This window comes from Plecotus auritus (assembly GCF_963455305.1).
Source record: "Plecotus auritus genome assembly, chromosome: 9".
NCBI classification, from domain to species: Eukaryota; Metazoa; Chordata; class Mammalia; order Chiroptera; family Vespertilionidae; genus Plecotus; species Plecotus auritus.
Window position 1 is genome coordinate 60,104,739 of NC_137783.1, and position 13,173 is coordinate 60,117,911.

At 45.0% G+C, this 13,173-nt stretch overlaps 1 protein-coding gene across 1 annotated transcript in view; it reads right to left on the minus strand.

The window, feature by feature from the left end:
• WDFY4 (WDFY family member 4) overlaps positions 1–13,173 on the minus strand; it is a gene marked incomplete at its 5' end in the record, with an annotated part of 233,604 nt that overhangs the window by 188,372 nt on the left and 32,059 nt on the right. The window contains one exon of the mRNA XM_080688457.1: positions 5,359–5,939. Coding sequence (XP_080544583.1) covers positions 5,359–5,939 — 581 coding nt within the window. The remainder of the gene's footprint in view (positions 1–5,358; positions 5,940–13,173) is intronic.

Sequence of the window (13,173 nt, forward strand, 5' to 3'; positions counted from 1 at the left end):
GGGGACCCAGCATCAGAGGGACGCCATCTGCCTCCAGCCCAGAGCCCATGGGCCTCTGAGGGAGCTGCAAACAGTCAGGCACAAATGCTGCCTGGTGTGTGGAGCTTCGAGTTCCAGCAACGCCTAGAACACCCTGGAGGCATGGGCATGTGGCAGTGTTTGCACCTAAGCTACCGTGCAAAAGGCCAGAGGTTGGAGTGCTTCACCGCAGTTTCCCAAGCACCTCACTGGTCTCTCCAATTAACCGCATGGCACGTGTCATCAGGAAGCCCGATATTACTGGGCTTTGAGCCTGTAATGTTTCCTGAGTGACTGCTGAGTCCTATTCCAGGTGCGTTATAATACCCGAGCCATAGTCCTAAACAGCAGATAGATATTGACTCCCACTGTGCAGCTGAGAAGCTGAGCTGAGGCGAGCATAAGTAAATTGCTGCTGTCATCAAAGACAGGGAGCCCACCATCTCCTGACCCTGCCGCCTCCTGGCTCTGCTCCCCACTGCAGGAAGCAGCACTGTGGGCACACGGGCTAAGGGATGGGCTCCGAGCTCCAGCCCTGCTTCCCACCAGCCAGCGTGATGCTGGCTGAGCACCTGTCCCCATTCCCAGCCCAACTGCCCTACCCTTAACCCCATCTCTCAGACAGGCCAACTTTCACTTCCTTAACCATTAGGAAAGGTCAAGGGCGCTGTATTTCCTTTAATGAGGAAAAATGTGCTACTTATGAAATCTGATCCTTATACATTCAAAAATTCTCATTGTGAAACCAGGATGACATTTGACACAGGAATTATCTGTAAAGAATTAGGCTGACACCATACACAGATTAGAAACCAAACTTAAATCACTGTGTCAAAATGCTTGGCAAAGCATCACCATTATTGTGGGGATATCTAGAAAAAGCAGGAAGAACACATACACCACACACACACACCACACACACACACCACACATGCGCGTGCGCACACACACACACACACACACACACCATACACACATGCGCACACACACAGGCTTTTGTAGGTGAACCCGGATTCAGAGCCTGGCTCTAGTACTTACTAAATGTGTGACTTTGGCCATGTGATTGATCCTTTCTCAGCCTTGGTTTCTGTATTACAATAGTCTAGGGTTTGAGATTAAGTTAAATAAAAATAAGTGTTTGGTGCTCAGACCCCAGAGACATTCCACAAATGGCTGTTGCTTTTCATCACCAGGACCACTTACTAAGTGTCTCCTGGTGCTGACAAATACTTCTGCCCTAAGAGCTGTTGGAATCAGTTGAACAAGGTTCCAAGATGAGATCCCAAGTTAACCTGCATATGTCCAGGTGGCCAGAGCAGCGGCCTCCTCGGGAACCCCCTTTACCCCCCAGAATAAACAGATTAGGGAATTCTCAACAAAGAGAAGAAAAAGGGAAAGGCCTGGAATCTGGCCAAGACTTGGCTCACAGTGGGTGGCTACAGCCTCACTAAGTTCACTCTCATGTCTGCAGAAAGGCCGGGGACCAGAGTGAGGATGGGTTGCATGGAACCTGGGGAAGGAATGTCCTGGGCAAGACTCACAGTCAAAAGCCACAAATTACACAAAGAAACAAGGGACACTCAGTGACAGCCACAGAAAGAACAGATTGTAGAATCAGTCTCATAAAAGATCCAGGGGACAAAAGAATTATGATTCATATGTTTGAAGAAATAAAGGAGACAAAAATATGGGCAAGGAGAAGAGCTATAAAATCATCAAGTTCATTAGAAAAAGAACAAAATAGTATATAGAAATGTAAAATATGATCACTGAAATTAAAAATTCAAAACCTCACTGGCTGGATTAAACATTATGCAATAGCCCGCTACTAAAAGATTCAGTGAGCTGGAAAAGAGATCAAGAGAAATTGCACAAAACACAGTACACAGAGACAAACCACTGAAAATGTGAAAGAGAAATAGGAGATATAAGAAACTGGAAGCTAGAATAAAAGTAAAACAAACATATCATTGAAGTTCTAGAAAAGCATAATATAAAAAAGATGGGGAAGAGGTAGTAAATTAAGGAGAATATCCAGAACTGATGTAAGACACAGTTATCAAATTCAGGAATTCTGACAAATTTCAAGCAGAATAAATTTCAAAAATAATCCAAATAAAAACACATTATAGTAAAACTATAAAATAAGAATTATGAAAAAAATCTTAAAAGCAGCCAAAGAAAAATGACAGATTACCTTCAAGGGAAGAGAAATAAAAATTCAGCTGATTTCTCAAAGGCAACACTGGAAGGCTCCCATTCTGTGCTGTGGGAAAATAACTGTCAACCAAGACTGTATACCCAGAACAACTATCACTCAGGAATTATGGAAGAAAAAAAGACATTTTTAGACAAAAACCAAGAGAGTTTACCAAAAATATTCTTTAACTTTGGAAACTTGCCAATTAAACAAGGCTCAAGAATAAAACTATTAAGTCCAGAAGGGAAATTAAGAAATACTTAGTACTAAATTATATTGAAAGTACAATATAAAACTTGTATAATATTGCTGAAGTAGTAATTACCAGAAAATTTATATTTTAAAAAAGGACTGAAAATTAATTTCCTAATCAGTTAAATTAAGAAAAAGAATACCAGAACAATAAACTCAAATAAAGTAGAAGGAAAGAAGGACCAAAAAAGACACAGAACATTTGTGTATGAGTGACAGAAAATGCTGAAAGTTGGCTCATAGGACACACTAACCAAAAACCTCTGCCAAGAACGCTGGGTGCCGGGGGCGAGAGAAGATACCATCCATGATGTGAGGAATAAAAATTAAGAAGGACATTATAAAAAGCCTCAGTCAATAAATTAAAACTTAGATAAAGTGAGAAAATAGACTTGAAAAAATAACTAAGAATGATCCTATCTAATAAAAGAGTAATATGCAAATTAACTGTCACTCCACTACACCCACAAGCCAATTAGGAACAACTATGCAAATTAACCCAACCAAGATGGCTGCAGCCACGGAGCGAGCAGGAGGCTTGGGTTTCCCTGGCAATGGAGGAAGCCAAGCTTCCCACACACCCTGGCTGGCCCTGGACTCCACTCAAGGCTACGAAGTTTCAATTATAGAAGATAAATAAATCCCAACAAAAATGGCACAAGCCATGGAGCTGGAGAGAGCAGGAGGCTTGGCTTGCCCTTGGCGATGGAGGAAGCCAAGCTTCTTGGCCTGCCTTGGCCTCCGCTCAAGGCTACAAAGTTTCAATGATAGAAGATAAATAAATCCCAGATCCCAGGGCCTCTGCTTGGGTTGCTGGGGGGCGTGGCCAGCCTGCAAACCACCATTGGCCCCTCGCCCAAGCCACCCCATACCCCAAGGGAACCCCCACCCTGATCTGGGACACCTTTCAGGACAAACCAGCCAGCCCCCACCTGTGCACCAGGCCTCTATCCTATCTAATAAAAGAGTAATATGCAAATTGACCATCACTCCAACACACAAGCTGGCTGCCCCCATGTGGACACAAGTTGGCTGCCACAAGATAGCCAGCAGGGGAGGGCAGTTGGGAAGGACCAGGTCTGCAAGGGAGGGCAGTTGTGGCCAATCAGGCCAGCAGGGGAGGGCAGTTGGGAGGGACCAGGCCTGCAAGGGAGGGCAGTTGGGAGTGATCAAACCTGCAGGGAAGGGCAGTTGGGGGGGACCCAGGCCTGCAGGGGAGGGCAGTTAGGGGTGACCAGGCCTGAAGGGGAGGGCAGTTAGGAGCAATCAGGCTGGCAGGGGAGTGGTTAGGGGGTGATCTGACTGGCAGGCAGAAGCGGTTAGGGGCAATCAGGAAGGCATGCAGGCAAGCAGTTGGGAGCCAGCAGTCCTGGATTGTGAGAGGGATGTCCGACTGCCCGTTTGTAGTTGGACATCCCTCGAGGGGTCCCAGATTGGAGAGGGTGCAGGCTGGGCTGAGGGACACCCCCCCTCATGCACGAATTTCATGCACTGGGCCTCTAGTTCAAGAATAAAAAGAAATGTTGTCTGATAAGAATAAATCTTCTCACAAAAAAGCATGAGGCTCTGAGTTTCACTGCCAAGTTCCATCGTAGGGAGCAGAAGACGTGGGAGCACGCCCAGCTCACCCTGTGAGGCTAGCATAAGGGTGGTAGTCAAGAAGGAGTGTGAAAAGCCAAATTTTCTCATAAACAAAAATCCTTTAAAAATTAGCAAAGCAAATCTAACAATAATTATATCATGAGCAATTTGTGCAGGAATGCAAGATTAGAAGACCAATTAATTGACCAGATTACTCAGTCAAGCAAAAACAATCCCAGTAGTTGGCGACTCAGCACCAACTGCAATATTAAAGTCTGGCACGGGAGCTTCCTTCGGACACAAATGCCCTGAAATGCAAAGGCCAGATGATAGACGTGGAGGGCAGGATAGCTGATCACAGCGTGAACTTGTATTTGGTCGCTGCTGCATTGGAGGAATGAAGAAAGGCACCAACTATGGTTTTGTCCTTTCCTTCCCCCTCTGTCCCAGGGCGTGGCAGGGGTTCTTTGCCCTCCCTTGCTCTGGTGGGATTCTGCATTAGGAATGAAAGTAAAACGTGGTTTGGGGCAGTCTGAGCTCATCCAGGAGATTAGCCTATAGAAGTAAGAGTGGCCCTCGCTGGTTTGGCTTCAGTGGATAGAGTGTCGACCTGCAGACCAGAGAGTCCCAGGTTCGATTCCAGTCAAGGGCACATGCCTGGGTTGCGGGCTCGGTCCAACGTGCAGAAGGCAGCCAATCAATAATTCCCTCTCATCATTGATGTTTCTAACTCTCTCTCTTCCTCTCTGAAATCAATAAAAATATATTTTAAAAAAAGAAGAAGAAGAAGTAAGAGGAGCGGTTGTCCTTGCCAGGGGAAGTGGGGACGGCAAGCAAGAACAGGAAAAAGCCATGGTTGGAAGGACACTATGCTTTGTGTCCTGGAAATCAAAGGGCCTCATCATCCCCTGGCAGTGCCCTGAAGGGAATGTAAGACAAGACAAAGCTGCCCGTACACAAGGGAGTCCGGGCACAGGCACCCACACTCCAGGAGCAGAAAAGATGCCAAAGAGAAAGTGGGCCAATCTCTCGAGTCTGCACCCAGTTTCCAAGATGGGTCAGCGTGCCTGGACCCAACAGCACCCCACGACCCCTGTGTGCACTCAGATTGGTTTTCTATTCGCTCCCATGGTAAGGGAGCGTGGAGTCAGAGTTAACTTGGTTTAAAGAACAGAAAGTCATGTGACATTTCTGCACACTCAGCTTGGAGCCTAGGCTTTCCCCCACTCCATGTGCAGGATGTCTGGGTAGGAAACGAGAGACAGATGCACTGATGACCGACTGCAAAGCAGGCAGCAAAGCTCTACCTCTCCTCCAGGTCCGGCCACTGCTCAAAGTTGCCATGGGGGTTGCTGCCAGCTTCTCCTGTCTGGGCGTCCACAGCTGCTTCTGGCTCAGCTGGGAGCGGTGTCTTCAGGTCCCAGCGCCGGTGGAGGGTGCCGCTGGCCATGCTGTCCAGGAAGCTGAGGATCTGGAGACAGCTCTGTATCTTGGGTGGGAAGAGGCTGACAGAGGAGAAGGCCACACTCAGCAAATCAGCAAATGGCCTGGCCTTGGTGGTCTCCCCAAAGTGCAGAGCGGCTCCTTCTTCCTTCGGGGCCCCAAAACAGCCCAGCAAGCAGAGGTCCTCGGCCAGCTTCTCGAAGAGTCCGTTCCTCCTGAAGAAGTCCCCGTTGACAGGGTCCAGGTGCAGCGCTGCAGACAGCGCACAGAGGGTGTGCAGGACCAGGTCCAGGGTCTGCCTGGGGGACACCGCCCCCCACATCTGCAGGGGCGGGTCCTGGAGAGAACCCTCCAGGTCAGAGAGCAGGGACAGCAGCCCATTGAACCCACTGGACACTCTGAAAGCAGCACGACCTTTGGGCGTCTCCAGGATCCGGAGGAGAGACTGAAACACCAACAACATACACATGAGTCAAGCCCAGGAGACAAATCTTTAACATTGAGCTCCCGCACATCCCACCAAAGCATGAGGCTCTTCCCTCAGCAGCATAGGCACAGCCAGCTACCTGGGGGCAATTCTGAAACATCGGGAGGTCAATGCTGTTCCTCTTAATTTTAGTTTTAGGTTGCCACGAGCCTTCTTTCAATGGCTGCTTTGAAAGAGTATGCTCATTTACAGGGTGGACTTACTGCCCCAAATCTCAGTGCACATGCATCTCCCTCCAGAAAGCAAGCTTTCCCGGGCCCCCAGGTCCTCCTTCTCCCAGCCTGTGCTCACACAGCCCCTCCAATGCCCCGATCAAACTCTCATCACACTGTATTAAAGCTACTTGAAAACTGCCTCAGCCTCTCCCGATGGCGCAGCGGGCACTCAGGCTGCTCACTGCTGAGGAGCACAGCACACACGCAGTCACTGAACAAATGAAATGAACCATCTCTTCTACTGCAAAGGTCACTGCTCCCAGTGAAATCTATACAATGCAACTCCTTCTTCCTCTCTCTCTGTGCCAGCACGAGTACCACTGTTAAATGTGGAGTGATAGTAAGTGAATCTACTTGAAGTCTGGTATGAACTTATGAGGGAATCAAGGTAGAAAAGAGGAACTTTTAACAGGCATAAACCCATAGATGAGGCATGCCGAAGAGCCATGAGGAAGTTTCAGCTATTCTAATTTACAAGTAGAATCTGCTTTCTCCAGATTGCTGAGGTTGTTACTAGACATCCAATCTTTTAATTCATTTTAAAGCAAACATTTATTGTGCACTTACAAAGTGTCACTCATCGAGCCCCATGCATAGTATACACTGGGTATTTAATAAATGCTTTGGAAGGACTGCATTTACAAAATTCCTATTCAGTGCTGAAGCTTCACACCTAAAAGTGAAGAACATGTGGGTGATTTTAAATAAATATTAAAAGCCTCTAGTTCTTTACATTTAGTTAATTACTCTTCACAAAAATTGCATGGGACCCCCTCCAGGCACCTTAGGCATGTTTCCCAGAGAGGGGCCAGGCCATGAGACCGACTCCTTCTTCTATCTAAGCATGTCCTCAGGTGAGAATTAAAACACAAACAAAGAAATGTTGGCTGGCAAGGATGTAGAGAAAAGGGAACTTGTACACTATTCATCGGAATGCAGATTGGTGCATGTCACTATGGAAAACAGTATGGAGATACCTCAAAAATTGAAAATTAAACTCCCTTATGACTCAGCCATTTCACTTCTGAGTATATATCTGAAGAAACCCAAAACACTAATTTGAAAGGATACATGCTCCCCTATATTCATTATAGTGTTATTTACAATAGCCAAACTATGAAAACAACCCAAATGCTTATCAACAGATGAGTGGATAAAAATGCTGTGTTGTATGCAATGAAATATTAATTGATCATAAAAATAATGAAATCTTATCATTGGTAAAAACATGGATGGACCTAGAGGATAGAACATGCCAAGTAAAATAAGTCAATCAGAGAAGGACAAATACCATATTATTTCACTTATACATGGAATCTAAAGAACACAATAAAGGAATAAACAAAATAGAACAGACTGATGGTTGCCAGAGGGGAGGGTGTTTGGGGGACTGGGTGAAAAAGGTGAAGGGGCTAAGAAGCACAAATTGGTAGTTACAAAATAGTCACAGGATGTAGAGTAGGAAATATAATTAACTAAAGGCCTGGTGCACGAAATCGTGCATGGGAGGGAGGGTGTCCCTCAGCCCAGCCTGTGCCCTCTCACAATCTGGGACCCCTCAGGTAGGGTCCCTAGGCCTTGCCAGTGATCAGGGCCTATTGGGGCTTTCCTTTCCCCAGCTGCTGGCAGCTGGCCCCACCTCCGCTGCTGCCACTGCTTGCCATCTGTGTGGCACCCCTCCCTTCTCCCCCACCCCTGGTCGCCTCCCTCTGTGGGTTACAGGCATGGGATGCAATTGCTTAGCTGGCTTGGGCCTCCCTCTGTGGGGCAATCGTGGGGTGATGGTGGGGTCCCCTGACCAATCGCATTGCACCCGCCTTGGATGGCCTGGCATCAGTGCATGTCATAGCGTGGTCATCCGGAAGGTCGTCCAGATGGTCATTCTGCTGTTCCATCATTCAGTCGATCTGCATATTATGCTTTTATTATTATAGATAATACTAGAGGTTCAGTGCACAAAATTCATGCACTAGGAGGGTGTCCCTCAGCCCAGCCTGCACCCTCTCCAATCTGGAACCTCTCAGGGGATGTCCGACTGCCAGTTTTGGCCCGATCCCACAGGGATCAAGCCTAAACTGGCAGTCAGACATCCCTCTCACAATCCAGGACTGCTGGCTCCTAACCACTCGCCTGCCTGCCTGCCTGATCACCCCCAACTGCTCCCCTCTCACCCTGATTGACGCCTAACTGCTCCCCTGCCGGCCTGATTGCCCCCAACTGCCCTCCCGTCAGCCCAATCACCCCCAACTGCCCTCTCCTGCAGACCTAGTCACCTCCAACTGCCCTCCCCTGCTGGCCATCTTGTGGTGGCCACCTTGTGGCAGCCATCTTGTGGTGGCCATCTTATGGCGGCCATCTTGTGGTGACATGGGGCGGCCATCTTGTGATGACATGAGGGCGCAAGAGTCACCTAGGTTTTTATTAGTATAGATTGTAATAAGTATGTATGGTGCCAGGTAGGTGCTGCAAATATTGGGGGAACACTTTGTAAAGTATGTGATTGTCTAATCCCTATGCTATACACCTGAAACTAAGACAAATTAGTACTGAATGTAGATTGTAACTGAAAAGTAAAATATTTTTAAATTTAAAAATATATAGAAAAGAAAATACCCCCAAGTGCAATGGCCACAATTGCTACATGAAAAAACACAAGAAAGAAAGCTGTTACATGTGGCACATTGAAATTCCCAATCTGAGGCAATTTTGAGAGCTAAATTAGATCAAGTTCATGAAACTTCGAGAGTGAAGGAGTCTCAGCTTTGACAAATCTAGTTATTACTAAACTGGGCAATGTACTCAGCATGTGTCTAGCTTAGCTTTCCAATTGCTGGTGACATGGGAGACTACAAGAAATTGTGTTCTGTGATATTGTTTATTTGAGATTTTTCTTGTTTCTTGAGGTAGGCCTGTACTACTATAAATTTCCCTCTTAGGACTGCTTTTGCTGGGTCTCATGGATTTGGAGTCGTTGTGTTTCATTTTCATTTGTCTCAGGATATCTTTTCATTTCTCCTTGATCTCATTGTTTACTAGCATGTTATTTAGCCTCCATGTGTTTCTGTGTTTTTCAGGATTTTTTTTCTTGAAATTGATTTCTGGTTTCATACCAATGTGGTCAGAGTAGATGTTTGATAATTTTTTCAATCTTCTTACATTTATTGAGACTTATTTGTGGCCCAACATGTTGTCTATCCTAAAAAATGTTTTATGTGCAACTTGAAAATAATGCATATTCTGCTGTTTTAGGGTGAAATGCTCTAAAAATACCAATTAAATTTATTTGGTCTACTTCGTCATTTAACGCCACCATTCCTTAGTTTATTGTCTGGAAAAATCTATACTGATGTCAATAGGGTGTTAAAGTCCCCTAGTATGACTTTATTACTGTCACTCTCTCCTTGTATGTCCATCAGGTGCTTAATTACCTGTAGGTGCTTCTATGTTAAGTACACTTACAGGTAATTGTTTGCAAAGGTTATAGTCTATTGTTGGATTGATCCCACTATAATTATGAAATGTCTTTTGTCTCTTACTATGGCCTTTGTTTTAAAGTCTATTTTGTTTGATATAAGTATTGCCATTCCAGCTTTCTGTTTTGTTTTGTTTTGTTTTGTTTCCATTTACATGAAATATCTTTTTCCTTCCCTTTACTTTCAAGGTCTGCGTGTCTACAAGGGGTCTCTTGTAGACAGCAGATGCATCAATCTCATTTTCTTATCCATTCAGCTACCCTACATTTTTTAATTGGAGTATTTAATCAATTTGCATCTAAAGTGATTATTGATAGGTACATAGTTATTGCCATTTTATTATTCACATTTATGTTCTTTTTTTTTTCTTTTGCTACATCTTAAATACTAGTAAGTCCCTTTAATATTTCTTGTAATACTGGTTTGTGGTGATAAACTTCTTTAGCTTTTTCTGTCTGGGAAGCTCATTATTCCTTCAATTTTAAATGATATCCTTGCCAGGTAGAGTGGTCTTGGCTGTAGTTCTTGCTTTTCATCACTTTGAATATTTTATGCTAATCTTTTCTGGCCTGAAAATTTTCTATTGAGCATTTAGCTGACAATCTTATGGGAGCACCCTTGTAGGTAACTAACTGTATTGTTCTTGCTGCTTTGAAGATTCTCTCTTCATCTTCAACCTTTACCATTTTCATTATGTTGTGTCTTGGTGTGGGCCTCTTTGGGTTTATCTTGTTTGGGACTCTGCACTTCCAGGACTTGTATGTCTATTTCTTTCACCAGGATTAGGGAAGTTTTTAGTCATTAGTTCTTCAAATAGGTTCTCAATCCCTTGCTCTTTCTCTGCTCCCTCTGGTACTTCTATGATGCAAATGTTTTTACGCTTGATGTTATCCCAGAAGTCCCTTAAAATGTTCTCCATTTATTTTCTATTCTGATTAAGTATTGTCTGCTACCTTGTCTTCAAAATTATTAATTTCATCATCTGCTCCATCTCATTTGTTATTGATTCCTGCTAGTACATTCTCTATTTCTGATGGCTTTTTTATGACTTCTATATCCTCTTTAAAGGTTACTATCTTTTTGTTGAAGTTCTCACTGAGTTTCTTGAGCATCCTTATAACAATTGTTTTAAACTCTATACCTGGTAGATTGGTTACCTAGATTTTTCTGGAGTTTTCTTGTGCTTTTTCATTTGAAGGATGTTTATTTGTCTCCTTATTTTGGCTGCCTCTTTGCGTTTGCTTCTATGTATTAGGTAGTCTGCTGTGTCTCCCAGTGTTTGCCGGGTGGCCTTATATAGGAGGTGACCTGTGGGCCTACTGGTGCAGTTTCCCTGATTACCTGACACTGGGGCCAGAAGAGGCTGCAGACAGATATGCTGTCCATGCTGCCTGTGTGAGAAATTCATTCCTGACAATAGTATTTATCTCTCTGAGTTGGAAACACACTCTAACCTTGAAGTATGTGTGGTGGTGCTTCCTTTCTGCCACTGACCAGCCACAGGAAAGGCTGAACACATGTGTGTCAGTGAGCGCTGTGCTGTCTACAGCTGACCTCCAGCACCTGGCCACGTAACTCATGCCCTGAACAGTAAATATATCATGAAGACATCAGGAAATCTATGCTTGAAGACAGCAGTTGCCAACCTTTTGGACCTTATGGACCACCAGTGGTCCGCAGAACACCGGTTGGTGACCGCTGCTCTAGGATGTCAAATCATCCAAATTTATGTGAAGTCTTTCAATGGCTCCTAAACCATAGAGGTTGTCCAGGACAAATGGAATGAATGAAGCTCTTCTGTTTATCATATGACAAAACAAATACCAGAAAAGGAAAGCAATTAAAAAAAAACTAATCAGATTATAGTCCATTGTCCAAACACTAAAACCCCCACTTCCCTCAAGAAACCCACTGTCTACTTTTGTCCAATTTGACACCAGCTATTGCTCAGAAGGACTCCATCATTCAAAGTGGTGAGATATTTTAAAAGGAGAAGCCACCCAGTAATGGTTTTCCTATGATCTGTGTCTCAGAATGTCTGATCCCTGTAATTCCTGGATGGCCCTTTTCTCCTCCTGCTAAGAGGGAGAAGAAAGGGATGGCTGTCCTTAATAGTTGCTTTGTTTGATTTATTAAATTCAGGGTCATTATCTAGAATGGGGTAATCTCATTAGAAATTAGACTGCTCTATTATTTCTTAGGATGGGGTTAATTTCATATTTGCAGAGTCATATAGTAAAGGGTTCAAAATCCAATTACAAAGGCTTAATTTCATAGCAACTAGAGAGAAACATTTCTATCATAAAGGGAAATAAATACCGTGCTACTTCAGGAAACAATTTGTCAGGAACTGGGGGCCCAGGAGAAGGGTCTCCATTACTGTCACTCAACTTTGCATGACAATGCATCACCAAGGCAGGCGAGTCTGTGGCAGGGAGCAAATTTAATCAGCTGAAGTCAAAGTAATCAGGCTAGGGTTGACACGTTTTAGAAAAGGTCAGCGTTAAGCCCATTTTCTCCTCCTTAACTCAGTTACCATGTCATCGTCTCTGAGTTAGTATTCCTCCAGCTTGAATCTATAAAATGGATGTCTGCTGCAAAGCGCTAACTACGTTAGGACTAACAGGATTTATTTCACATTCTATTATTTGTTCTTCCTCATAATTTTCCATGTGTCATGCTGGAAGATTGGTGAGGTAATATGATTAAGCTCAGACTTGAGCAGCTAAATGTATATTAGCAAATCAATCTGAATTTGTACATAACCCAATCACGGCTCCACCTGCTGTGGAGGGAAATTCATTTGCTTACATTATTCTTTAACGCAGTTATCATTTGCCAGAATTCGGTGGTGCAGTCACATGCGCTTCTGTATTGGTATGGAAGTGCCACTGGGTTTCGGCAACAACTACCCTAAAGTGGGTGTTTCTGGAGAGATTTTCTCCTCAGGAGCAGCTGGCTGATTCTGCCTCAGGGAATGGAGGTAAGGGTGAAGCCTGATGTGAGTGCACTTCAGAGAAGACAAACCTTCCTGGGGGGCCAGGTCCTGCCTTCAAGATCCCGCCCACTCCATGCATCACCCTCATTCGACATGTGACCCATTTGGCAGGCATGTGCTCTGCCAGCGTCCACTCACTACTTCTGAAAAGGGCCTTCATCAGAAAGCTCATTGTCTATCTATTTCTGAAGCTCCAACGGGTCCCCAGATGATTTGGAAGAAATGCAAACCCCACATCAGATTTCAGCAAAAGTTGGGTCAGCACTCACATGACTCCGCGGTGGCTGAGTTTGGAACACTCTGGGGCCCCAACCCTCCCCACCATTCCCTGGAATGGCAGGATGTTACCAGCCCTGCTCCTGGGAGGGTAGTGGCAGCTCCAGGCACCCCGTGACCACCCCGCAGCAGCTGGCACCCAGGAGAAGGCAGCATTGGCCCCGGGAGTGACGGTTAAAACAGCTCACACAGTGCTGTCCCTGACGACTCTCCTGACAGTGCGACGCTGC